The sequence below is a fragment of the Phoenix dactylifera genome, chromosome 2 (genome assembly GCF_051530095.1).
Source record: "Phoenix dactylifera cultivar Ajwa chromosome 2, Ajwa_hap1_PhDact_Kaust_v1.1, whole genome shotgun sequence".
Classification (NCBI taxonomy): Eukaryota; Viridiplantae; Streptophyta; class Magnoliopsida; order Arecales; family Arecaceae; genus Phoenix; species Phoenix dactylifera.
In genome coordinates, this window is record NC_143191.1 from 50,438,318 (window position 1) to 50,463,991 (window position 25,674).

Below are 25,674 nucleotides of genomic sequence, written 5' to 3' on the forward strand. Positions count from 1 at the left end.
AGCCTAGTGAAATTTATGAACAGCTCTCTTGTTCCTGATTTTTTTGTTTCAGGTTTCAGATTAAGTGCACTTCGATTTTATGTACAGATTAGAGACAGATGACAATGTTCTGAGCCCATCTTAGAATCTAGGATCAGCACTGCAGCATCTCTATAGTTTCCGCTGGCAGTTCTCTAATTCCTCAATGCACCTTGCTGAAGGTACCTAAGCTTGTCCTGAGTACAAAACTTTGTGCAATGCTTCCTTTACCACCTTATCCTGCTCTAGCCCAGAAAATTTGGATAAAAACGATCATTCTCGGAGAGTAGGAGGCACCTACGGGCACTTCTAACAAAATATCCTTTCGCACCATCATGCCATGAAATTCAGACACAGGCAGCAAAACACATGAACAAATATGGTGATCACACAATGATGCTCATTATATCTTCTGTAGCTGCAAGAATTATTTGCAGGCATACTTACAAATCGGCATTCATCAGCCACAGCGCTGTCGCATGTTATATTTTAATAGTACAATACTGTGTGTCTATGGCCTTAGCGAACGTCTCCTCCTGTTTTTCTTATGCAACACAGGATCTGCACCATTTCCTGGAAATTCCCATCTAGCAAAGGAGCAGTCCCAGGATGAGCTGACAAGCATTGGGAAGTAGGGGTGCCAGCTACAGTCTCTAACAGTCGCATCATGCTGTTTAAGTCTTGCAACCGTAGCTCCAGTTACCTGAAACATTGCAAAGTTAACACAGCAGCAACATATCATACCACTATTACTGCAGTTCCAATTGCAAGGATCCTTATTTGTTATTTTGAAAGCCAAAACCAGGCCTCGGCTGGAAGTGCAAGCAAGAAAGTATGTCAGGTCATGGCCAGAAACCCAGATCATTGGAAGCTCCCAAAAGTCCAACCTAGACAGGTTTTCTATCTTCACAGTATCAAGGCACCAGTAAAATTCAGATGCTGATGTTGCATTCTTTTCTTTTCTTTTTTGGTTTTTTGGGTCAGTATAGAGGAGCGATTGTTGGTATTCATAAGATTTTCAAACTTACTGAGGTAAAAGAGTTATAGCATTAGTTTTCATAGCACTTTGTTCGCAAACAGGATCAGGCTAGCATTGAAATTTACAATTGCGATGTGTGAATTGGAAAACTTGATTAAAATAAAAAATTGAGGGAAAAGGCAAATAGTGAGAATATGAGATGTTTCGGATTACATACCACATCATAGATATAAACATATCCATCATTCGATCCTGTGTATATGTATTTCTGACCGGTGCTGTAACAAGTAAATACAAGTTGTTACTGTATACGACAAAGTAGGTAAGCCTAATGAGTGTCAGAACTGCAATTTTAATTGGAAAATCAACATAAATGGGTCCAAATTCAAGCTGCAATCCTGATGCACCAAAGGGGTCAAGACTAAACAAACAGTTCTTGCATTATAGAAGAATAGCATAAGGTTTAAGTGCAAATTAATAGCCAATTCTGAGTCTTTACCGATACAATAAATAGACTAATATATGTAATGTAGTCCACTCTAATGCACTCAAAATGGGCATCCTTTTGGAGGATAAAAATAGGCACTTAAAATGAGAACTTTGGAATTACTATTTTAAAGAAGAAATATTCAGTGCTGACCTATATGCAGGGGAGAAGTAACAGCGTATTAGAGTACACAAGACTGAGTGACCTCTGTATGTAGCTACTGACTGATCAGATGGATGCTTCTGTCTTCTGGCTTCTGCTGGGAATTCATCCCATCTATAATCCCAAGAAAAAAGTTTTGGTGCGGAACTGCATGAGCAGATAGAGCAACTGCTTCAACAACTAAGAAAATAAGCTAGTAGCAACTCAGATGAAAAAAATAATCCCTAAAAATCTCCTAAGCTTCCAGAAAATGGGATAAGAAATTCTGATTGAGGACTTCAATGAGATAAGTACATGTAACAACATTTACAGAAAGAAATGCCATCCTCCTAAGATAAATAGGTAATATAAACAACCGCATTCTATATTATAAATGTTTACCACAGTATGCATCATGCACTAATTTCCACCTCTCAACCACTATTAGTTTGCTGGTTCTTCATGCACCACTCCTAGGTATTTTATTTTTTCATAGAAGTTTGCCATGTCCAGTTCTGTATGTTCACCAACATATGAGCAAATTGCCTACAAGCATACCAAATAACATGCACACAGAAATATGGTAACCACAAATTCACATGCACAGTTCTATCGATGCATGACAGAAAACATGTCTATGCACAATCATGGCTACAAAGTCATAGGAAAAAAAGTATTACTCCACATATGAGAGATATATCTAACAAAATTCAGGATGAAATTTATACAAGTTGTCAAAATAAAAAGTTAATAATGACCATGTATTTCCCAAGTAGAAAATGGTGGGCTGTGACAGCAAGAAGCTGTAGCCACAATGTACCCCATTTGCCATAATACAATGTCAGCAATATGCACTAGCAAAACACTGAAAATGTCTTAAAAAGCAAAGTCCGATCAAAAAAATCAAAAAACTATCTTGGATAGGATGGGAGGTGTCTTCTGTAGTGCCATTATAGGAGTTATGGCCAATTTCCAACTGAAAGTATTGCTGTAGTTATAAGAACTTTTATTGTTGGCTCTAAAAAGTCACAGCAATTTCTTTGAACATGTAAGTCTGCAGGTTTGTACATGTGACTGAAGTTGAGTTGTTGATTGATGGCTCTTCCAAGTTAATAAAAGTCAATTTTTCTTTCTCGTAGTTCATAAATTGACAATACTGCACAACACATGGCATTTGACTAATTTACAAGGACTAATATTTGATGGACAGCTGGAATCCCATCCAGAGTGAAATGTTAGTCAGCATGTATAATGCACACAACTGGTTCGAACGGATGGAAAGCATTTGGCTGCCATTAAATACACTCATTCTTGGTTGATGCACTCCTATTTCTGTCTTCAAGTTAGAGTCAGGAGGGGTGCTCGTACTAGAGAGGATACTACAGACATAAAGCTGACTGAATTCCAAAAGGAGGTTGGCAGGGGCGGGGGAACATCAGGCATGCCATCCACCGACACGCCCACACCTTTGGCATTATAGTGGTAGAGATGTGATTTAAAGATCGTCGCATAAACAACAAATCAAGCTGAAAAAATTGGGGAGAAAAAAACACCTACAATTTCGGAGTGGAGGACATTCTCCTTATGTCCCAGAGTTTGGTAGTCTGATCTTTACCATTAGAAATGAAATAACGGCCATCCCCACGGCTATCAATAAAAGTAATGCCTTCTAGATGACCTGTCAAGATCCCGGCTGGTTTTCGTGTTGACACAAAGCAGCGCCTATCCCAAACCTGAAGGTTATATAACATCCAGATATCATAACCAAATCTAATTACACTCTTTCAACACACACCAAGAAACAATAGCAGACAAGCACCACCATCTCAGGAGGCTTACTAATGGAGTCATATTAAGGATTGCAATAGAAAACTGAGCAAGAAAACCTTGCTTTTGATGCAAAATAGCTAGTGCTTACCTTACAAAGATTATCATCACTCCCAGAAAATATGAGATGGCCAGCTTCATCAGCAAAGGTTACAGTGTTCACATCAGTCTGGAAGAAAAGTCAAGAAAGGAAAAAGATTTTCAGAATGGTGCTTGAAATACTGAATCTATATATGGTGGCATCTAGCCCAAGATGTATCCTTGGTTCCTCCAATCATTCTTAACCTCAAATATCTCAAAAGTTTTACTTCAACAACACAGTTCAAACAGTAAATTGCAAGATAGGAAATTTGTAAACTACGGGACATGATATCCTTATAAGCAGAGTTGATCAGCCAGATAACTGTAACTAGCAAGAATGTGTGTGAAAATATGCATATTGAACACCTAACAGTGAAATGAGACTACAATGTTGTACACTCCAACAATTATAAGCTATTAAGTTTGAAAATTGGCATCTCAGGCGTTACAGACTTTGGCAACCAAAGCTGAAACCATAGTGCACATTATTGTCTCTTTCTTTTCAGGAAGAGCACAAAAGGAATATCATATCAAAATCAAAAAGAATATAGCATAAACATAAATGTAATTTTTTTTAAAAAAAATCTTCAGTCATTAGAATGATAAACTCAAAGAATGTCATACTGTGTGAGCTGGAAATTGCAATGTCATCTTATTTGCTTCCAGGTCATAAACATGTATTGAATCACTATTGCTTCCAGCAACAAGCTCTCGACCATCAGTTGAAAATTTAACAGAAAATATCCCAAAGGAATATTCACTGTCAACATGGTCACTAAAATCCAAACCATCATGAATATCCTGCACAAAATGGAATAGTTATTTTAAGCAAATGCTTGCATCAGGGGTATGAGAGGAAAGTAACAATTACCCCACTATCCAACATGCACCTGTAGAGGAAATAGGTTGCATCTATTTTGAGACTACTTGAAGAAAAATATGATATCATGGCACCAAAGAGATTGCCAAATATAAAAATGAAAAATGATGGTAAATAAAGAAGACACAACCATATTATTTATTACGACAGCACACGCAAAAGAATAGTGGAAATACTAGATGAATGATAATCAAGGTTTTAAGTATCGACCCATAACAGACAGTAAGGCGAAACTATACTGCACCTGATATCGGACCAGGATGGCGTGGGATATGCCCCTATACTATGACATAGTATGAGTTCTATGCCAACTCCAGCAGCATACCATGTGTCAGCACACAAGGTACCATACCAACCTGTACTGGTACAGTACCAGTAAAGGGTCCGGTACCAAATTTAAAACATTGACTAATACAATTTAAGGAAAAAAATGGACACCTTGAATGACATCTTAGCCACATATCCATTTTCAAGAGGAAAAAAAATATCCCCTTTTTTTAATCAACTCTTCCTATGTCACTGTATTTGCATTACGTGTAGATACTGTCCATTTCATTTATTTGTTTAAGAGCTATGAGGTCAATAGCCATGCACTATACAACATATTCACTTGACATGAGCTTTATAACTCATGAAACTCCATTTGTTCCCTTGTAACCCTATCTTCTTGACATTATTTCGATTGTCACACCCACCCAGGTCTTCTTGTGTATTACCTTTGTGTGCTTATTTTCAAACACCTAGAAAGCTTCATGTTTCCCAAAGCTTGACCTTGTGACGCTATCAAACTATGCATACTTCAAGAAGTTAAAAGCTTTATCTGTCAGAGATATCATGGGCTTCATTAGATGTTGTATATAACATAATATGCTCTTGCTACTTCCACCAATGTGTGCTTAACTGTTTTATGTTTTTTGTTTTTGCAGATAGCCAGCAAGTTGTAGAGAATTTTTTGGAGAATGACTATTAGTGCAGCAAGAGGGAAAGAGATTTTCTGGTCTCATTTGTTGAAAAAACATTCAAGATGAGAAAATTAAGAATGTCATCCTTTTTTCTTGATTATCAGAGTTATTTTTGCAAAAAAAAACTTTAAGGTTTTAAGCAAATTATTTTTTTTTTTTTGTGGTGGATACAGTTGGACAGTTTCGGTTATAGGCTTATAGCTTGAAGAAGGATTTAGGTTTGAAATGTATGTTACGAGATTCACAAATGTGTCTAGACAACAACATATGTTATAAATCAGTAAAAGCTGAGAACCTCACGAAGTTGAGATCAACATGGACAGAAACATCATTCTTGCCCTTTAGAGAATGAGAGAACAGATCACTTGATACTCATTTTCTGAATATACGACCCATCTCAGGTGATATGCTTGATTTTGATACTCATTTTCTGAATATACGACCCATTTCAGGTGATATGCTTGATTTTAAGTCGGTACTCTTGATTTATAGCCCTTATATAACTTCACAGAAAATGCTAAAAGAAATTCTATGAACAAAGTACATCTGCTTCAAATAAGTGAAACATGATAACCATCAATAATTTTAATAATTTATTTTTGAGTTTATAGCTTGGAACATACAGTGATGTTAGCCCTTGACTCTGTTTCCGGAGTTCCCACATTTACAATATGAACAATTGGTGTCAAACTGGAGTAAACCTGCAATAAGAAGAAAAACAAACTGGATGACGAATGCTAAAAGATATTATTTTAAAGCATTAGCTAAAAGAAATGCAATACATCAAATTATTCAAACTGGAACACCATCACAAGTTAACTACATAAGATAGTTTCTTTGATAGTTGTTGTGAAAAGTTTGCCCTGAATCTCTTGTTTTTTCCTGTAAGCATGCCATATTGACAACCCCATCAGTAATTGAAGTTATTTCCTCCCTTTCTATTTTTCACATTCCTTATAATTGTTCCCTTTTTCCTTAGATATTCTGTTCTTTGTATTCTTTTATTTTGACAATGCAATTAAAACTTTTTTGTTTTACCATTTTACATTTTATTATTTATATTCTTCAATTTCAATATCTCTCTCTCTCTGTTTCTCTTGACCTTTCAATACGAAGAGTACTTATGCATTACACTAATTTTGTATCTTTATACCTACTTCTATTTATCTTGGTTTAACTCCTCAAATTCTTATAAAGTCAAGGCCATTTTGATCAACTAGGATATCCGAATTTGGTAAATTGTTGAGTGTTGTAGTTATCTTTAACTACTACTTTTATGTTAAACTAGTTTCTCAGAAAAATTTGAATCAAATTAAACTATGCCATCTAAACTCGATTTAAACACAAAAGATTATTTATAGCTTAAAGACGGCAATGCATTTAGCAAGTTTTTAAACATTTTGAGAGACGTTATATGACCTTGCTCTAGCCTCATAAAAACAAGAATTCACATATGAACCCAAAGTGGATGACCTGGTAAATGATAAATCAAGAAGGCCAGACCAGGCTTTGTGTTCTCAATAAAATATAACTAGGTGGGTTCCACATCACACCACACCCGTTACCCTACTTGCAAGTTCTAAGCTTTAAAATGGAAGATGTATATCTACAAATTTCATGTTAAGTGTTGATAATATTAATACTTGTCATGGAGTTGACATATTGGCTCTTGAATGGCTCTCTTTCCTTAACAGTTAGTTCCGAAATACTGTTGTTGGTGAATCTAAAGTAGTCACGATCCACCAGAAGCATGGATGAATTAAGGATATTTGCCAAGTAGAGACCAAAAACTAAGGATTAAAGAAAATCCCTTTAATATGTGGCTGCAAAGAAGTGATGGAAACTTACAAGAAATCGTTTGTCAGGTGAAAGAGATGTGTCGGTAATTGTCCACCGCAAACTTCGAGCACTGATGTCTTTCTGCACTTTCCACCCGCTATCAACATTGTATATTCTGATATGGCTTCTCTGATTAATAATTAAAGAAACAGGGACAAATAGAAAGACATTAGTTGAACAAGTTTGAGACATTACTGCAGTGGTCTCCATTTGAAAATTATTCCAACAATTGTAAATCACAGCATACCCGACATCCTACAATGAAAAGGGAACCATCAGAGGAGAACTGCGACACATATGCTTCGCTATCCATCCTTTCGTTACTACAAAGATTGACGGGCAGGCATCGACCAAGAAGATAAGAACAATCGGCTAAAGAAAACCTTCCCCTTCCAGAATAATTAAATTCTCTTCCTGACAACATCTTAATCATTGGGATAGGTTTCGTTCGCTCATTAGGCATGGCCTTACGAACTTTCTCGCATGGTTCTGAACTAATCTTGGTGAGATGAGAGATGTCATCATCAATGGTAAAAGTTTCTTCTTCAAGCTTTTCTCTAGATGATGCTCCACCACTGGTATACACCCTCCCACGCATGTTGGAAACCAATAACTACTCTTTAATGTTTAATCTGCATCAAATTTCAGGGTGTCAATAACCCCTTTGCAAAAACAAATGCAGAATTAAGATCCATATCAAAATCAAGAGTGTCTCATCAGTAACTGTAACCTCATAATGCCAGAACCAATAGACAAACCATATTGTGATTGCAACAAGATGACATCCAACATGTGAAAACCAGAAAACAAACACAAAAATGTGCATAAACAATTAGCCCATCTCTTCAACTGGAAACTCGCTACAATTAGCAAGACTGAAGGAAAGCAGAAAAATGTCTAGTCTTTCCCCACAAGATGTAATGAAGTACCAATTTGTCAAACACCATTGGGAACGTTATGTATAACTGCAAACACCTTTAGATGGTGAAAGATATGCAATTCTTAACACCAAAACATTCAGCAAACAGAGAACTGAAGAACCAATTACAGCTGCTCTTCCTAAAATTAATCAGGATGAAGCTAAATTGAAGATGATGGGTAGGCTATATTCTGTATGCCATACTTCTTCAACCCCTTCCCCTCATCATTCCTATATTCCTCCTTGTCAGGCACCTCACGAGGCACTGTTTCAATTTTTTTCTGCCTCATTTCTTGATGTAACCACAATATTCTCAATGAATTAAGAAGGGCTGATCCCATCTTTGCATGAAAAGAAAGGAAGAAATCTAAATCAGTCTATGTACTTGGAAACATTACAAGATGGTGATGAAGAAAGAGCATCTAATTTGGGGCTCAAAATCTCTGTTCTCCACTGAAAAACGAAGACTAAATCTTGAGTTTAGTGAAAAAGCCTTTTATCGGATTTGAACTGACGACTTATGCCGATTTGTACTTGAATTCCTTTTGTATCTGTTTGTTCAGTTAATTCAATAGCTTTTTTCATTGACTTTCGAAACGAAACTCTATTTTTTTAACTGTAAAGCAATACTAGACAAAGCAAATTCCCTAGAAGAGAGCTTAAAGAGGGCTGAACTTTGAGGAAAAGCGGCCATGGGGGGCGGGGGGGAGAGAGAATCTAAATAATATTACGTGTCCAAATTCTCTTTGATGCCAGTACAAAAAAAATCTTCCACGAAGCACTATCTTTTTTAAGAAAAAAGATCGATGTCTTCAAGAAAACACAGTCTTTCTCACTCATTTACTTCAAAAATGGGTTTTTTATCAGAAAAAAGAAGACAGCAGATTGATTAAACTAAACCTCACGAATCATTGGAACATGAACAGTCAAATTCGCTATCACAGATCAAAAATTCAGCTAAAAATAACCAAAAAATTCCATTCCAATCCTTAAAAGCTATATTTGTGCCACTTACCCTGGAGCCTTCTCGAAATTAGGGTTCCAAACTTTCGACCCCAATCGAGAGACAGAGAGACGAGGGGGTTGGAGTCGCGGAGACTAAATAGGGCGCGGATCTTGGGAGCGGGTGAAGGAGAGGGATTAACTATTGAGCGGATCCCGTAAAGGTTCGGATTGTATCTTTTTCACAAAAAAATGATTCACCTTTTTTCGTGACGTCGACCATCGGATCGCGCAATGGCCGCTTCCAGATCTGTGCAGACGGATGGAAGAAAGATATTGGAGAGCTTTGAAAACTGTGCAAGGCGAGATCCAACGGTTCACGTCTCGAGTGATGATCAATCGTTCTTTCGCGCTAAAGATACAACCCATACCATCCCGTAAAACTCCACTCCTCTTTTTAGTCCGACCATCCTCTTTGAATGACACGTACATCGTGTACTCAAAACCTGTGGTAAATAGGACACGCGTCAGTCAGTTAGTTGCATTCTAAACCTTCCAGAGCAGACTTGATTTCTAATCTCTCTACGTGGCAATCTTGTCCCTCCCCTTCTTCCCAAAATACCCCTGCCGCCGACCCTCCTCCTCCCGGCAGGGGCCGGCATGCCGTTCGCCGACTACTAGAGCTTCTCTCTCCCCCGTCCCAGCCTGGCCCCGACCCCGGCCTCCCCCACGCTCTGGACTCCCTCCGGCCACCGTCTCTGCCTTCGCCGCAGCCGACCCCTTGTGATTGTAGTCAAGGTGCTCGATAGGTGGTTGCAGAGTGGTGTTTGCTTGAATGTGGAAGGTTCATGTTCTTCTCATAAAGGCTTTAGCTAGAGCTGGCAAGCTTAATGAAGCAAGAAGTCATCTTTCCGACATAGGAAGTAGGGGGATTCAACCAAATGGTTCGGTTTATTCGCTTCTGATGGAGGGTTATCTCAAAGCTGGTCTTCAGAACCATGCAGGTTCTGAAGAGTATAAGATTTCAGGTTTGAGAATTGTGGATGGGGTATTGCAGGTAATATTGCATACACCTTGATTAAACTGGGGAGGATAATGCAGAGGATAAGAATTAAGCAAGCCTTAGAAAAAAGAGAAACAGGGTAGAAAATGGTATATCTATGCATGGATGACTAGATTTTTGAGTTGCTTCCTACTCTTCATGTTCTTCTCCTCTTGTGACAGGGGTCATGGAAGAATTCAATTCAAGGAAATGGCAACACAAAGAAAGCATAAGACAGAGGAAAAAATTGAGCTAAAATGCTGACGAGGAAAAAACTGTTAATTGAGTAGTTGAGAAGCCTTTCCATTGTCTTCTCCTTTATGTTTAGAAAGTAGAAAAAAAAAAATCAGCACATAAAAAGAAAATCAAGGGGAATATGGCAAACACTTTGGAGGAAACTAAATATCTAGTATAATGTGGGATTTTGAGGCTATGAGAAAGCTTCCTCCTCTTTTTATTTATTTAGGCTTTTTATGAATTAGTACATAGATAATGTTGTCTCTATTGCTTTGTTACAATATTCTTCTTAGATTTTGTGTAAGTAGACATTCCAGTTTGAAGAAGAGTTTATTTGAGCTATAGCCTTAGGTGGAGAACACAGTCTCGAAATAATGCCTCAAACATCTTATTCATCCATCTTTGTACGTAAGGCTAGATGAAGTTGAGAGCTGTTAATCATTCTCATCTCTAAATAGGAACCCATGCCAAATATAAATATATTCTTTGCAATAATAATTTGAGAACTTCAGGAAACTCAAGCTCTAGCTCCAATTAGAAGCAAATTTTCTTTGAAATTTTCAGCGTACCTCCTCAACTAGGCTATCCTAAGTAGTATGATTTGTACGGCTATAAATCTCTAAAAATTTTAACCAGACCAGGAGATAGGTTCTTTAAGAGTAGAAAGGTATATAAATTTTTTCAAAATATTTCGAGAGCATAGAGATTTTTAGTGAGAAGGTTTAATAGCAATATTATGAGAATAAATGAAAATTTAAAAAATTATAAGAGTATTATGAAAAAAAAAGGACATTTTGAGGATAGAGAAAGTTTTCGCATGCACTTTTCCCATACTTATTGGATGCTTTGAGGGTTAAAAGGTTATATTTTAACCAAAATATTATTAGGGCATGGATATTTTTAATTAAGTGGTTAATGGGGGGTGTTATGAGAATAGCTTCCCATATTTATCATCTAATAATATTTAGGGATTTGTTACATTTTGGTCAACATGAACAGGCTCAACCTGACCCATTGCCGCCCCAACCAGACCGCCTGAACCAGCTGCTCTCGGCCCTACCTAATAAAACCCTAGCTCCCTCCTCCTCGCGCCTCAGGCTCGCTCGCTCGCGAAGAAGGGTTTTGAGAGCGGAGAGGAATTTGGGGGCGAGAAAAAGGGATGGGGAAGGCGGCGAAGGGGTCGCGGAAGGGGAAGAAGGCATGGAGGGCGAACATCAAGACGGACGACATCGACGAGTACTTCGAGAAGACCACCAAGGATGCGCTCAGCGGCGCCGCTGCCCTCCCCTCTATCCCCAGCGACTCCCTCTTCTACGTCGACAAGTCCACAGGCAGCCACGCCTCCTCCTCCACCTTTTCGACTGGATTTTTTTGATTGCTTCTTGTTCTTCGAACGCTATTTGTTCTTTTCGTGCTCTAGCTGGATTTTTTTTCTCCCTTTTTTGTCTTTTTTTTATTGTATATGTTTGGTTTTCTTGCTAAAGGTACGAATTTGTGAGAAGCTGGGGGGATCTTTGGTTGCGAGTTTGAGAGATCATGGACATGTTTCTCCTGTAGGATTTTTCTTTTTTGGAAAAATCCAATTTTTAGGGCGAGAAATTATAATTATATTTTATATTAGAAATTGAGAGGTGGAAAGCGAGTGGCTAAGCAGGAGGGCTAGGAGGTCTCGGTTTGCACTCTGTATAAGCACAGTTATTGTTTGTATGTTAATGGCTGATGGGTTATTTTGTAATTTTTATTTTATCAACATGTAACTTTTGATTGAGAATATGACTTTTTTTTGGTTAAAAAAACTAGTGAATTCGATTACAAATGAAACTAATGAAAGACTAATGCATGACAAGAGCAAAAATATTCCAGTGCAGTTTGGATGTGGTAGAATGATTTTTTTTGTTAAAAAAAAAAAGAAAATGTAGAATGCATGGTCGGTAGTGACAAGTTGACTATGCTGTTGAATCGTCATCATTTCAATTCCTTAAGTCTGTTGTTCTTATTATTTCCATATTGATGTTCTCACTAAGCAAGGAAGACCCATGAAAATTTTAGGTTGCTGTTTTGTTAATAACTTCAGTGACTTCTTGTAGTTGGGGAACTTCCTGGTTCCATATTGTTTTGACATTGAAAAGGTTGCTGGACTAACCTTCTATTAGTTTGTAAGGAAAAATGTGCCGTTGTAGCTGTTGTGCAATTGCTTTTCATATGTATTTTCTGGGAATATTTTCTACTTCAAGCTATTTTTGCTGATCCTCATTTCAAATAATCTTTTCGAGAGATTGATTGAGTCTTTTCATGACTGCTGCAGATATTCCTGTCAAAAGGAAGATAGAAAAGAAGAGGGAGAAAGTTCTACATTACGAGAGCTTGCTTCAGAGCAATCCCTTTGTGCAACCTGTACCATCTTCAACATTGAAAAAGTCAAAAAAGAAAAAGAAAGAAATTCTGAAAGAAAAAACCGAAACACAAAATGCTTCAAAGGTATGCAATCTGTTAGAGAAGTTTTAGGCCTGGAAATTATCTTTTGTATTTATTATCTGTTCTTGATATCTTCAGGGCGAGGATTCAGCTACCACAGTCCATGACATATGGAACAAAAAAGGTTCTTTCATGATTAATATGTTCAGCACTGCTTTATTATAATTACCTAATGTTGACTCCATTCTGATCTTTTTATCTCCCTTCAAACTTTGCAGGTGAAGTGTGTGCCAAGGCCAAAAAGGTGAGACAATCATATCTCATATTTATGATCTGATGACTCGTGAACAAATAAATTATTTAAACATTTAGTACTTCTGAGGAAGCCTAGAGTTGCATGGCTACTCGAAGCATGCAATTTCCATCTAGGAAGTCCTTAAAAAATACTACTGAAGTGAACTTAAACAACTTGAAGCTTTTCATGTGGTCTCTGTCTTCTTGCATGCCATGAGATGTTTTCCAACTAAAGGAAAGTAAAATTAAGATCTTGATTTACCTATTGTTGCATAGTGCACCTTGTCATACGTGGCATGCTTTGCCCAAGTGATGGCCATGATGATGACATTATACCTCCACTTTGTTCTTAGGCCATGCTAGGATGGCTACTGTATCCTATTTCCTTTGAAGGTGATGTTAAGTATATCACTAAAGTCAATCATAGCAACAGGGAGTACTGTGAAACGAAAGACATATAGCTCATTGGTCAGCACTATGGCGCCGAAAGCATCAACCCAACAGAAAATGCTGAAGAGCTGGATCCACCTGTTACATTCTTCCAATAATTGATTCACAAGCTACATTGAAAAAGTTTGAAACTAAAAATGAAAAAAGCACCTTCAAGAGCCAGTTCATTTGCAAATTTCAATTATGACTCACAGACAGGTGCTTGGTGATATCTTGCTTTCTTCATGGGAAAGGATCATGCGGCAACTGTCTGAATCACCGTTTGATTCTTTCCCTATTATTCTACCTGTAGCTTGCCACATAAGTTCATTGTTATTATTTGCAAGATTAGATTGTGCATAAAAGATTCTTAAGAGGGTGACTTTGTATTTTTTTCTTGTTCTTGAAATTATGGAATTCATAAAGTTCGTTAATAACATTCTTGGGATTTGACAGAAGTCATCCACCTCTCTTATTCCGGCGGTTGAAGTGGAGCCACCAGGATGTTCATTCAATCCTCCATTTGAGGCTCATCAGGTATCTCGTGGACTTCCTAATGCGCTATAACATTCCAGTTATATGTAGCTCATCAAAGAGGCTGGTTAGAGGCTAGTTAGATAAGATAGTCTCAATTCTCTCAAGTTCTGTCCATGATATGAGGGTCAGTTGTTTTTTGTTTTGCTTTCTTGCTTTGGATATAGGATTCGTTGGCCCGAGCTGTTGCAGATGAGATGCAAAAAGTTTATAAAAAAGAATTGGGACCTCAACCAGTGCCACCTACAGTTCCTGGTGAAATAGTGGCTGAAGTAGATGTGAGTGTAGAAATTCCTCTCTCTCTCTCTTGCTTTTTTGTATAAGTAGAAGATTCAAATGGCTAGGTTGATATGAAGATAACCAGAAATTTTATGAAGTAAGATATGCATATGAGGTAGCAGCTAGTTCATCTTCTTAATTTCTTTAGTTGATATTAAAGAGGTTTTCTTTTCAAATCTTCTTAGCTTTTTTTTTTCATGCAGAGGTAAGAAAAAATAATTGCTACTACTATGCATAACGAGGGGAAGCTCTCCACGACCATTAGCTTATGGGTTTTTCCATTGAGTATCTCCAAATCTTGTGATTGTACCGTGTAATTCCCATTTTTATCCATGTAATCATTTGACCATGATAGATGGGTGCTCTAAAACTAATCTAGATTTGGTATGTGTCAAGCACTAGTTCCCAAATTACTGATTGTAGCCAGGGTCCAAATGAAAGTAGGTTGAAAGGAATAAATGTTCTCAAGATATTTCAGTTGCAAGTGCAGGTTTTAATTTCTTATTATATGCGTATTTGGTGATGCATATTTTGCTTACCCGCAAAATCCTGCTGATCCTTTGTATAGTAAGAAGGGAAGAATTAATGTTTTTTACTTGCAATATTTTGCTGATACTGTGTATTATAAGAAGGGAAGAATTGAAGAAGTGGACGAGGTGACTAAGAAATCCTGTTAGGCTATTTCCGATCCGATTATGAGAAAGTAAAGGTCATTCATAACTTAGTGCAAACAAAATACAATCCGTACATGGTTACCTTAGGCTGATGAAGTAAATTCTAGACCTACTTTTTACTTGTTAATCAAGTCATGTTACAAGATAGATGAGTGTCTTAATTATTTCTAAAGCCTATAAAATCCACCTTAAACTTTTTGTTTGAGGCTCATTGTGTCACCACCCAACTTTAAAGGAGTATATTGGCATCCTCAGCTCAAACTTGCAAAATAAAAGATGTAGGATCCAGAGCCAACTTAAGAAAACTTAGAAAAGATAAGTTACATGCCTAATATAGAATTTTATACACCAGTTTGTGCCTTTAAAAGTTGGCTGATCCATTTTACTATTAAATTGAAATTTTAAGCCATAATTAATTTTGTATTGTCCTAAATCTCTAATACAATACTATGATTAATTTGCTTGAATCTGTCTCCTTCTGGAAATACTCTTTGTTCATTTTTACTTCACTAATTTGGATGAAAGTCCTCCAAATGGAGAAGGGGTGCAAGAGTTGAAGTACCATCTGGCAGTTCTGGAATGCTTGACCCCTGTCATAATTATAGATGTTAGCTGATATCAAATTCATACATTGATACAAACATATAGTTGCTCTTGTTTGCTAACACTTTTTGCTCTCTAGAAATTTTTTCTGGATGCAGATGATGGCAATGAAAGTGATATGGAAGGGGGTGAGGGTGATGTTGGCAATGAGTTGCATGCACAAAGGTCTGCTATTCTAAATCTTCTTGTTAATAATGCTCTTATGTCCTGTTAATTGAATACTATACCATTTGAGAAAGAAGGTGCAGTATTTAAGATATATGATTGGAGAATTTTTTTCATGTAGAACATAGCTTAATATCGTAAGGCTTCTTATTATATTTGATGGTTGATTTTATTTATGTAAATTGGTGATTTTTGTGAATGATTCTCATAACTTTTTAATAGCATCCATTATATCATTTTTTCCGTGAAAGATGATAGAGGTTTTCTGAAGATAATGATGCAATATTACTTCTCAAAAGAATGAGGCCATGACAACAGGTTGCCCAACAAAATATTGTTTTCCTTTTAATTTCTCAAGAAGTGTAATTTGCCGATTTCAAGGTCTGTGTTGGTAGAAGATTTGTCCATATGCCAGCATGATCTCCATTCCTACATAGATGAATGACAATTTTGTAGTAAGTCTTTGCCATGGGGCTGGTGATTTGTGCTCTTGAATTAACATTCATGGCTAGGTTGTCAGGGATAGCACTAGGGATCTGAAGATTCCAGTGGAAGCTCTTGCCTATGCTTCTTTATGAATCCCTCAATATAATTAACTTGAATCCAACTCGAAAAATCAATTTTGATTCCTCATAACTTCAACTTTTTTGGTTGTTTGATTGCATGAGTTGCTAACCTCAAAGTTAATCTTGTGAATCCATAAACAAGTATCATTTTAGTTGTGAGATTTGAGACGTGCATTTGGATTTGCAAATAGTGCGCTATACTGTAGTGCCACTCTAAAAGTTGGGCCTCATCAGAAGTAGTGGAAAACCATGGGATCCTTTTAATATTCTTGTTGACATTGCCAAATGTTTTATATCTATCCTTAAACAAATCTCCTTATTCTCTCCATCCTAATCCTCCATTTCGTAATTTGATGGATTAATTTTTAATTTGTTCTCCCATTCCAAAATTTCCTCCCACCCTATATAGATGCATTGATGCTTGGTGTCCAAGGCACATCTGCTAACCTTATTGGTAGATCACTAGATTGTATGTCTAATCACATCGTATTGAAGGAATTAATTATAGAATTTTTCTTTCAAATCATAATGACATATATGTGATAAAAGGGACTTACTAAGTTTGTGATTACGAATTACTATGTCTTCCTTGAAGAATGCCATTGTAGATAGTTCCCAATGGCTCCAGGATAAGCAACAGTATGTGGGTTACTCTTATGGTAGGTTCAAACTGCACCCTCCCTGTTGCATTATATCTACCTCGATCAATCTTTTATATGACAGTTAAGTTGCATGACTTGATTTGAAGCGGAAATGATTTTAGGATGAAAGTATTTCCACTCTGCTTTTTTATTGGAGAGGGAATTCTTTGACAAAAAACCCTTAATTTATATTTCTTTAAAAAAAACTAAAATGGTCGACAAATGCATCTATGTGGACTCTTCAACAAATCTCTGGATCAATGCATGAATTGAAATTGAATTAGTTGTTTCAATCAAATAGCAGACAGAGAGTTGCCGTACCAAACCTATTTGTATGGGTTAAGTTTCAATTTATTACTGGATAACGAGTGATTCATCCAACCCAAATCCACCCCTTTTTTCATAAATCTTATTATTCAATATTTTAATTAGGAGAGTCATTGACTTTAAAATTGCGAAAATAATGGTTTTCTGAAAATTATTTTTTCAATAGTAATAATGTGTCAATTAGGGAATACCAATGATAGTCAGGTTAATATTTGTTAGTGATATTATATGCACTTGCAATCTTTGTCTTTCCAATGTTCCCATTGGAATGTGGTTTGCAAGTATCATGATCAGTATGGTTTAAGTGTACAGTCAGGAAATCAGCTGAGTGTATTTTCTGCTTTGAAGAGTTATATGAAGTTCTCATATAAACTATCCTGTGGGATTGCGGTTGAGGTTATGTTTAGGAGATATGCTGACTTCTGCTGTTGCCATGACAATGCTTGGGATAGTTGACAGAGTACAATACATGTTTGACTAATTGTTATACTTGCTTGCTGCTGCCCTTGACAAGGCTTGGGATAGTTGACAGAGTACAATAAATGATTGACTGATTCTTATATCTGCTTGTTAGTGCTTGTCCTTCTTCAGATGTCTTGGTGAAAGATAAGTGTAATGAATCCAAGGTGAAGGTGCTACAGGAGTGTAGGGACTTTGTAGAAGTTCGATGCTATAAGGAAATGAGGGAACAGACCATCATCCCATGAACTATATGAGATATGGGATGATATTGGTCTAGATGATCTGGGATGCATTACTTACCCCTCCTGTTTCACTTGCATCTTTATATAGGAAGTGCAAATTCTTTAAAATGTCGTACATTATTTTATAAGATGGAGTTTTGGTACAAGTCATTGTGTATTCAATTCAACCCAAGATGGTCTCGATGGGAAAGAAATAGAATCATATAGCAATTGATTGTTCATATCTAAAGAGATTATTGTGCGTATTTTTATATGAACGCATGCTAGAATGCGATGTGGTATGGTACAGGCATTTTTGCATTTATGGATTCAAGCTAAAATACTTAAGAATGAAAGGAGAAAGACTTAAGGAATATTTTAGATATTGAGGCCCGTTTGGCATTGCTGTAGCCTATAGGTAGCAGAGCTTTTAATAAAAAGTTGTTTGCTATTTGATAACTATACTTTTAAAAGTGATGTGAAACTTTAATATATATTTGATAACCAAACCAAGAAAGTGCTTTTAATATCAAGAAGTGATAATAAAGGATATTACATATTACACTCAATTATCTAACTATTTATACTATCAAAAAATTATTATAAAATATTTTTTTAATTCATAAATTATTTATTTTGATATTTAACCTGAATAATATAATTAGTAATAATTTTTTAAATTTATTATAAAAATATACAATATTTTAATAATAATATTATATGATAATAATATTATTATTATATGATTATGACATTATTGTTTTAGTATTTTATAACGGTATAATAATATTATAATATTATAATATGATTATTATAATATCATAATGATGATAATGATAAAATATTATTATTACATTATATAATATTATATTGTTATTTTATTGTACAATTAAAAATCTATTATTATAAAGTATTGTTAATTTATAGATTATTTTTAGATTACTTGTTAAACCATTATTGGGACTTGAACACAGGTCTCTCATCTTAGAAAAAGCAGCTTCTCCCCACATCTCAAATAGAGCTTTTGCCCAAAAGCTCTAATTTGGAGTTCTTCCCTAGCAGACCTTTCTTAGCTTTTGGAGGAGCTAGAAAGCTGTTTCAAAGTTTTTACCACACACTTTAAAATCACCTCCAAAAGCAATGCCAAAGGGGCCTTAAATGTTGTAAGTTCTCATATTGAATGACTTATTTGATGAAATAGCAAGAGCTAATGACCTTGTATACGTTGAACTTAGATTTTCCAATACTCTGATACTTTGAATCTTTGACATATTCCTGCATGGGAACATTTTATGAACAATTATATGGTGTACCAGTATAGTTCTATTAAAGTGGTTATTATAAATATGCATGATTACTTCAGTTTGTTTTAATTGACATTAGTATATTGTTATTGGTCCTCTAATATTTTTCCATCAATCCTTTCTGAAGAGTAAAATCTTGTAGCAGGTGTTGTGTCTGGGCCTTGTTTTTACTTTTTGACATGAAAAGATAATGCAGGTAATGTTGGTTCGATCTTTTTTATTTTGGAAGATTGGCTATTGAAGTGAGAAATATTAATCAGAAGATACAGATAAATTTGTTAGATTCGTATGTCATCAATCTTGAGGAAACCTTTTTCTTAAGAGTCATCGGCTTAGTCATGTTATGTTATTCAGACTGTTTTGGCTGACCTTGCATGATGATACTGTAGAGATAAATTTAACTTTATTTATATTAAGGTTGAAAAGGTACAATTTACAACAATTTGATGTTGCTTGTTTGCAATGATGCATCAAGCCACTTTTGGAGAAATATTTCGTTTGCACTAATTTTCATGATCGTCGAAGCACTTGGGCACTCTTGCAGCTGCTTAGATATCAGGTGCTCCACTAAATCAATGACCCTTGATCGGGAAACTCTGGAATTTCAGATTGTTACCCTATTCAAGAAAGTCGATACCAGAAAAACTCACCAGATTACTGCACTTCTTTCTTTCCTCTAGTTTATATAACCTAGAAAGCATATATGTCAAATTGGCAAATCTGATGCTTGAACCTTGTGCAGTTAAATAAATTTATCATACACTGCTAAGCGTCTATGATTAGCTTTGAAATCGTATTGCTTTTTGGCAAGTTCATTAGAACAACTATTTTTCTTCTGGGTGCAGAAAAGTAAAAACAAAAATGGTAACTCGAGTGGAGCGAAATCGGAGAGCCAGACACAAGGATCAGCTAAAAGCAGAAGCTGAAGCTGAGAAGCTGGAGAATCTTAATAAGGAAATTGATAGGTACTTATCTGTCTTCATCCTCAAGAATGTGAAGTGACTTTAATGAGGAATTTTAGCTTTCTGTCTTCATCAATTTTCTGCAGTTTACCAGATATCTTGAAAGAAATAGCTAAAGAGGATGAAGAAAAGCACAGAAGACATAGGAGACGTGTTGTTTCTAAGCAAGATAGACTAAAAGCAGCTCCACCTCGCCTGGGAAAGCACAAGTAACATCTCATAACTCATCAACTTTATTGCTCTACTCTGTTTAGAATCTTTAGATAATGCATAAATGCAGCAACAATTTCTTGAACTGTATATGCCAAAGCATTGTTAAAGAACATATCGTCTGGGCTGTGGTTCTGAGCTAATAGGCATGTTGAAGATTTATTTGGCTCGTCTCGGCAGGATATAATGTTTATTTAGTTATGTACAAGTTCACCCCCATGTTATTACTGGGAATTAGTTTTCTGAATTAGTAATTATCCAAGTTGTCTACAAGACTATGAGATCAGACAATCAAGGCAGGGCTCCAACTACTATGGAAAAAGATTGTGATGCTAAGATCTTCTGGATTATCTTAGGTTTAGCCAGGCTTCAAAACAAAGTAGGTTGAAAGGAATAATACTCTAAACCTTGAAGACAGTGAGCTTCTTCCTTGATTCATTGGAATATATATCATGCTTATGTAAATCTCGAAACTCTGCTCTACAGTATTTAGTTCTGAAGTGGAATCTTTTACTCTGCCTGGTAGTGGAGTTAACCTGCACCTAATGATGAAATACATGCGAGAAAGGCCAGTTTGCAGAAGAGGGAAGAGGAAAGCTGCGAGTCACCCTGGCCTGATAAGAAGCAGATGTATGGACCATCTTGTACTTGACATCTGACGGGTTAACGAAATTGAGTACTTGTCATGTGCCGATTGATGGGGATGCCCTTTGGCTTTTCCTGCCAGAAAGTGCTTTGTTCTAGTTATTACGGAATTATCTCTATTTTAAGATGAATAAACTTTCCTAAAAATCCATAATTTCTTACCATTTCTTGATTTCCCAGAACTATGGTTTCATTGATTCTTTTTCTCATCCCTTGCAGATTTGAACCAGCTCCTCTTCAGGTTCTTTTGACCGAGGAAATCTCTGGATCTCTGCGTAAGCTGAAGGTACTCACTAGGTTCTCATTTATATATTGATTCCTTCCAGTTTCAGCTCTTGGCTACATCTGTATTTTAGCAAACCTATTATTTTGTTTAGGGATGTTGCACTCTTGCAAGGGATCGTTTCAAAAGCCTTGAGAAACGGGGTTTACTTGTCCCAAAAGCTAAAAGGAGCAGGTTTGTATTGATTGGCTATTGTGTCTTCTGCTCCTGATCTTTGCCCCATGCAACATGTAGTCTTATCTCTATAATTTCTTGCATGCATGTTTTTCCAAATGGGAAACAAACACTAATTAACACATACCACACCAATAATCTTTTCTTCAATGTACAGTATCTAGTGTGTTTGCCATAAAATTTTTTTTCAGAAAAAAGAACTTAGTGCGCCTATTCGCTTATTTACTGATGTCAATTTTTTATCAGGTATTTTCATCTAATTGTTGCATTTTGTTTCCACGCAGAAAGAAGTAGACATTGTTTATGGCTGGATCACATGGAATACAGTGGATATGCAATGGAGGGGCCTGCTCAAGTGAAGCATGAGATTTTGGTTCTTACCTTCTCGGTCAATGTAATATCTGATTTCCTTCCCGAGTACTGTTAGAAGCAATATGCAACAGTGGATGGTGGAATTTGAGTACGCTTCAGGTCTTTTGATTGATGAAAATTTTCAAAAAGAGTACAGAATTTGTATGTATCAAATTACTTCTTGCCAACTCCAGACCTCTGAATTCTTTCTTTGAAAGGCAGACCTTTAAATTCATGGTAGGCTTTTGACCGCACGAGCCTCTTTTTTGACGCTGCAAATCAGATATGTGGATGTTAAGTTCTCCTTTGTCAGAAGCTTCAGGGCGTGACTGCTTATCCTTGGCTGGTAGAGAATATTATGCACTGCAGTTTCCATTATAATATTGGAGACTACAGTTATTAATTCCAATTATGGTTGAGTTCGCTGCAAGAGCAGCAGTCAAGAAGCAACTGCAAGAGTAGCAATAAACTTTATGCCTCTTGCGAAATAGTTCTGCGATCTGTTAGGATGCAAATATTGGTCCTTCAGAAACAAGGGAAGCCCATTTTCCACTGGAACTCCCACCTGTGGAAAAACTCAGCTGTGGACAGGGTAGTTTGCTTCTAGCAGGCCGTGATATTGCGAGATCATCTCTTTTTTAATGTTCACAAGTGCTTGCTTATATGTGCCAATGTTGTCGACATCGTCTAGTATCCACAATGGCTTAGAACAAGTAGCGCTGGCGATAAGCTGATCAAAGCACTCGATGGTGCAGATAAATGGTGGCAGGCATTATTGTAGACGATTCATCAGTCTAATCTCTATCGTCTGAAGTAAAACCGAAGGTAATTCAAGCTTCTGTTGATACGTTGGCAGTGCATTATTTTGATCCCTCTCTTTTAGCAAGAAGACCAAGTGCAACCCTTGCCGTATGGATGAGCACCGGCAACCATAAGAAGATTTTGTTTGCTTATCAAGATTTCATTTTTCACATGAATTGCTTACCCGTATTGCGATTTCTTTCGGAAGAAACGGACTGCATTATGATTTAATTAAAATCCACTCGACAAACATGGTGGGCCCCAGAAATATATATCAATTATGCAAGAGAGATCATACTAGGAATCAACAAGCAAACGTACATGATGATGGAAAAAGAAAAAAAAAACAATAGAAATACGTACCCAAGGGAACGAGGAATACGGATTCCATCAACCACCGCCACCACCACCAAACCTCCCAATCTCTAAATCATTCTCAACTAGAAATAGCGGAACCCCTTCAAATATGAGACAGAGATTGAGAGAATAATGGTGAGAAAAAAAGAAAAAAAAAAAACAAATGCCAGCGTTGGAGAATGCATTATGTTTTCTTTATACTGCTGGCCGACCCATCAACAGATTTAACAGCGTGGTACTTACAGTTTGGCAATCGTACAATGTGCAGATGATAAAAAACTTGAAAGGAAAACTATCTTCAATTCCTTGGCTTCGGACTAGCAAATAAAAGCCTCCTCAGAGAATCTGTAAATTCCCCAGCCATGCGAGGGTGGATAAGGGCGACACATGCCACAAAGCACAGTAAAGCACTCCCTGTTACAAATAGAGCAGCACGAATGCTTGTCTTTGTGCTAGGGAAAATGTTGGCCCAGGATTCCGATGTCCATCTTGTACCCGAATTCAGCCGGCACATCTGTCCAGAAATTCGTTCTCTAGTTAGAAGTGGAACAGTTTCATCATTTCCTTGAGTAGCTCGAGTTGTTAAGCCTGAACCATCTTTGTCCCTTCCCTCTGTACTCTGCAACACAAAAAGGTATTGGTTTTGAAGTTACTGTAGTATGGTGATTCAAAGGCCTAATAATGTCAAGCCACCGCTCTGACAAAAAAACAAGCAGATTTAGATTAGAGACTAACAGATAATGCCAAACATCTCAGCAGAATTATAATAATTCGAATACATGTGCAATACATTATTTTTTTTTTTTAATGACCGGTTCTGCACAATTTTTTATCCAACTTGTCAATGATTTACTGCCGGATATGACCCTTGCTGCATCACAGATCCCGGTAATTACTTGCACATCTCAGTTTGGTGGGTCTGGGTTCAATGAGATTGTCTTGTATTGCTCCTTTAGTGAAGCATTCTACCAAAATCTTTAGCTTAATGGTTGTCAAAGCCAAACAGCCAACTAGTTCCAGAATTTGATCAAAAAAAGGAAACGGCAGTATTTGCAAGCATGTTGTCATTCGTAGGGCATGTAGGCAACATGACAACATATCAATTGTTGACTAATCTTATTTGTTCAGTTTAGGTTATTATTCAAATTCATTTTTATATACAATTATTTGAAGAAAACCTTCTTACAGTATAAATTAATCAATCCAGCTTCAGTCAAAGTACCAATTCATAGATTTGTGGAAGAACTGAAGTTTTTGGTTAGATTTAGAAAGTGGGATTTGGGTAAATAAGTAAATCATGTTTTGAGATTCTAGTCACATACCAATTAGAATACCAACAAAAGCAAGTTAGATTAAGGAAAATGTTGTCTACCTCTGTGTATATCTGCATATAATAGATATATCTTGCATAGTCTTGTGTAGTTTCTTTTGGGCTAGTATTTGAATAGATATTAACTTTTAGCTGAAAGATATGCGTATAGAAATGGCAGATCATAACCTAACTCCACCTCCACGCTACAATATTAAAGACATATTTTGCCCCCTCATCTTTCCTGGAGTCCCATGTTCCTATGCTACATCAAACATAGATGTGCTTTATACACAAACGTCCACCACCATTTTCACCTTGCATCTTAAATGCAGAAAACATGATACCTAGTCCTCCACTCTCTCAAGTAAATACACTTCATATCCCAATATATGAACCTTATTAAGTCTAAAAAGAATTATACTTTTTTTTTTCTTTTTCAAGTATCCAGATTAGCAGCCAAATATTCTACTGCTTTGCAATCCTTCTCCTGCTTAAAGATGATTCCAAATAACAACTTCCTTTTCAACCAAGCAATTAATACTAGTATACTACAGCCACTAAGAATTAGAGCTGATTATGGTTTAATTACCATTACGCTGTTTATGTTTTGTTCATATCTAATAGAACATGAAAACCAGTTACTAACCTTTTTACAAGATTTAATAGCAATATATTTTCACTTCCTAAGCAGGCGTCCTAATTTAATGCAAACCACCCCCTATGTGCTCCTATACCTACTCATTGTACAAGCAGCTTCAGTCCACCTAAAGGCTGAAAAAAAGATGTCAAGGCTCAAAACAAGTAAAAAATATGGGAATAGAAGGAACAATAACTGAAAAATCTCACACAGAAGCACAGGAGCAGCATGAAAAAACATGCACTTTGACTTCTCTAATTATTTTATAAATTTGATAAGCTAAGTTCAACTTCCCTGAAATACGCTCACTATTGTAATGGGTAACAAGGACCGAACCAGCAACCTCTGCGTTTCAAGAAACAACTTAAATCAACATCAGTTCTGATATCACAACCTATCTTTAACATTTTGGTTTGGAAATTATTTTATCATGGATCTGTATTTTGTAAAAAATTAATTATGTGCAAAATATCCAACAGAAATGATACGAAAGCTTGGGCTCAGCACTTGTAAAAATATCTATGTCAATTTTAATTAACCACCGTCAATGATGACATAAAAATAATTAGTAGAAACAATTAGATCAAAAAAATCATTCCATTGAACTTGTCATGAAAAATTCAATCCAAAAAAGAATGATGTGTACCCCAAAAAATAAAGATTAGGAAAAAATG

At 36.4% G+C, this 25,674-nt stretch overlaps 3 protein-coding genes across 10 annotated transcripts in view; 1 reads left to right on the forward strand and 2 right to left on the reverse strand.

Moving 5' to 3' along the window:
* Positions 1-401: 401 nt before the first annotated feature.
* Positions 402-9,371, reverse strand: LOC103724227 (LEC14B homolog). Of its 5 annotated transcripts, none has more exons than XM_017846916.5 (10): positions 9,149-9,371; positions 7,462-7,846; positions 7,224-7,343; positions 5,999-6,076; positions 4,158-4,334; positions 3,544-3,621; positions 3,183-3,358; positions 1,638-1,793; positions 1,215-1,275; positions 402-721 (listed from the first exon to the last, which is right to left on the reverse strand). In XM_017846916.5, exons 2-10 carry the CDS (start codon positions 7,810-7,812, stop codon positions 530-532), a joined length of 1,389 nt encoding a protein of 462 aa, XP_017702405.2. In that variant the 5' UTR covers positions 7,813-7,846; positions 9,149-9,371; the 3' UTR covers positions 402-529. The 5 variants fall into 5 exon arrangements, with proteins under 5 accessions (XP_017702405.2, XP_038981338.2, XP_088572924.2 ...); XM_039125410.3 differs by having other exon boundaries at positions 1,638-1,814; XM_088716798.2 differs by having other exon boundaries at positions 1,215-1,301; positions 1,638-1,814.
* A 1,996-nt stretch (positions 9,372-11,367) lies between these two features.
* Positions 11,368-22,147, forward strand: LOC103724230 (Nop53 protein). The gene is made up of 12 exons (XM_008815425.6): positions 11,368-11,685; positions 12,660-12,832; positions 12,908-12,953; positions 13,048-13,073; positions 13,949-14,029; positions 14,194-14,304; positions 15,662-15,747; positions 20,114-20,233; positions 20,317-20,439; positions 21,305-21,371; positions 21,463-21,542; positions 21,827-22,147. The coding sequence occupies exons 1-12, from the start codon at positions 11,514-11,516 to the stop codon at positions 21,834-21,836; spliced, it is 1,095 nt and encodes a 364-aa protein (XP_008813647.4). The 5' UTR covers positions 11,368-11,513; the 3' UTR covers positions 21,837-22,147.
* The window catches only part of LOC103724228 (squamosa promoter-binding-like protein 9), a 38,148-nt gene continuing 34,463 nt past the window's right edge, over positions 21,990-25,674 (reverse strand). The window contains exons 10-12 of one of the 4 annotated variants that reach the window (XR_015975782.2): positions 23,295-23,670; positions 23,058-23,152; positions 21,990-22,909 (exon numbers count right to left, since the gene is read on the reverse strand). Coding sequence is in view for 2 of the 4 variants with exons in the window: in XM_008815422.6 (XP_008813644.3) it covers positions 23,350-23,670 (321 nt within the window). In the remaining 2 variants the exon portion in view is untranslated. Of the gene's footprint in view, positions 22,910-22,949; positions 25,346-25,674 lie in introns of those variants that run through there. The other 3 variants (XR_005511407.3, XM_008815422.6, XM_026800420.4) reach the window with 3 other exon arrangements.

Coding starts and splice junctions, on each gene's coding strand:
- LOC103724227 (XM_039125410.3), bottom strand. CDS start 7,812: ATGCGTGGGAGGGTGTATACCAGTGGTGGAGCATCATCTAGAGAAAAG. Junction 4,335..5,998: donor AGTCAAGGGCTAACATCACT/GTATGTTCCAAG, acceptor CATTTTGTGCAG/GATATTCATGATGGTTTGGA. Junction 1,815..3,182: donor ATGTCCTCCACTCCGAAATT/GTAGGTGTTTTT, acceptor TTGTTGAAGCAG/TTGCTCTATCTGCTCATGCA.
- LOC103724230 (XM_008815425.6), top strand. CDS start 11,514: ATGGGGAAGGCGGCGAAGGGGTCGCGGAAGGGGAAGAAGGCATGGAGG. Junction 15,748..20,113: donor AATGAGTTGCATGCACAAAG/GTCTGCTATTCT, acceptor TTCTGGGTGCAG/AAAAGTAAAAACAAAAATGG. Junction 20,440..21,304: donor CCTCGCCTGGGAAAGCACAA/GTAACATCTCAT, acceptor CATCCCTTGCAG/ATTTGAACCAGCTCCTCTTC.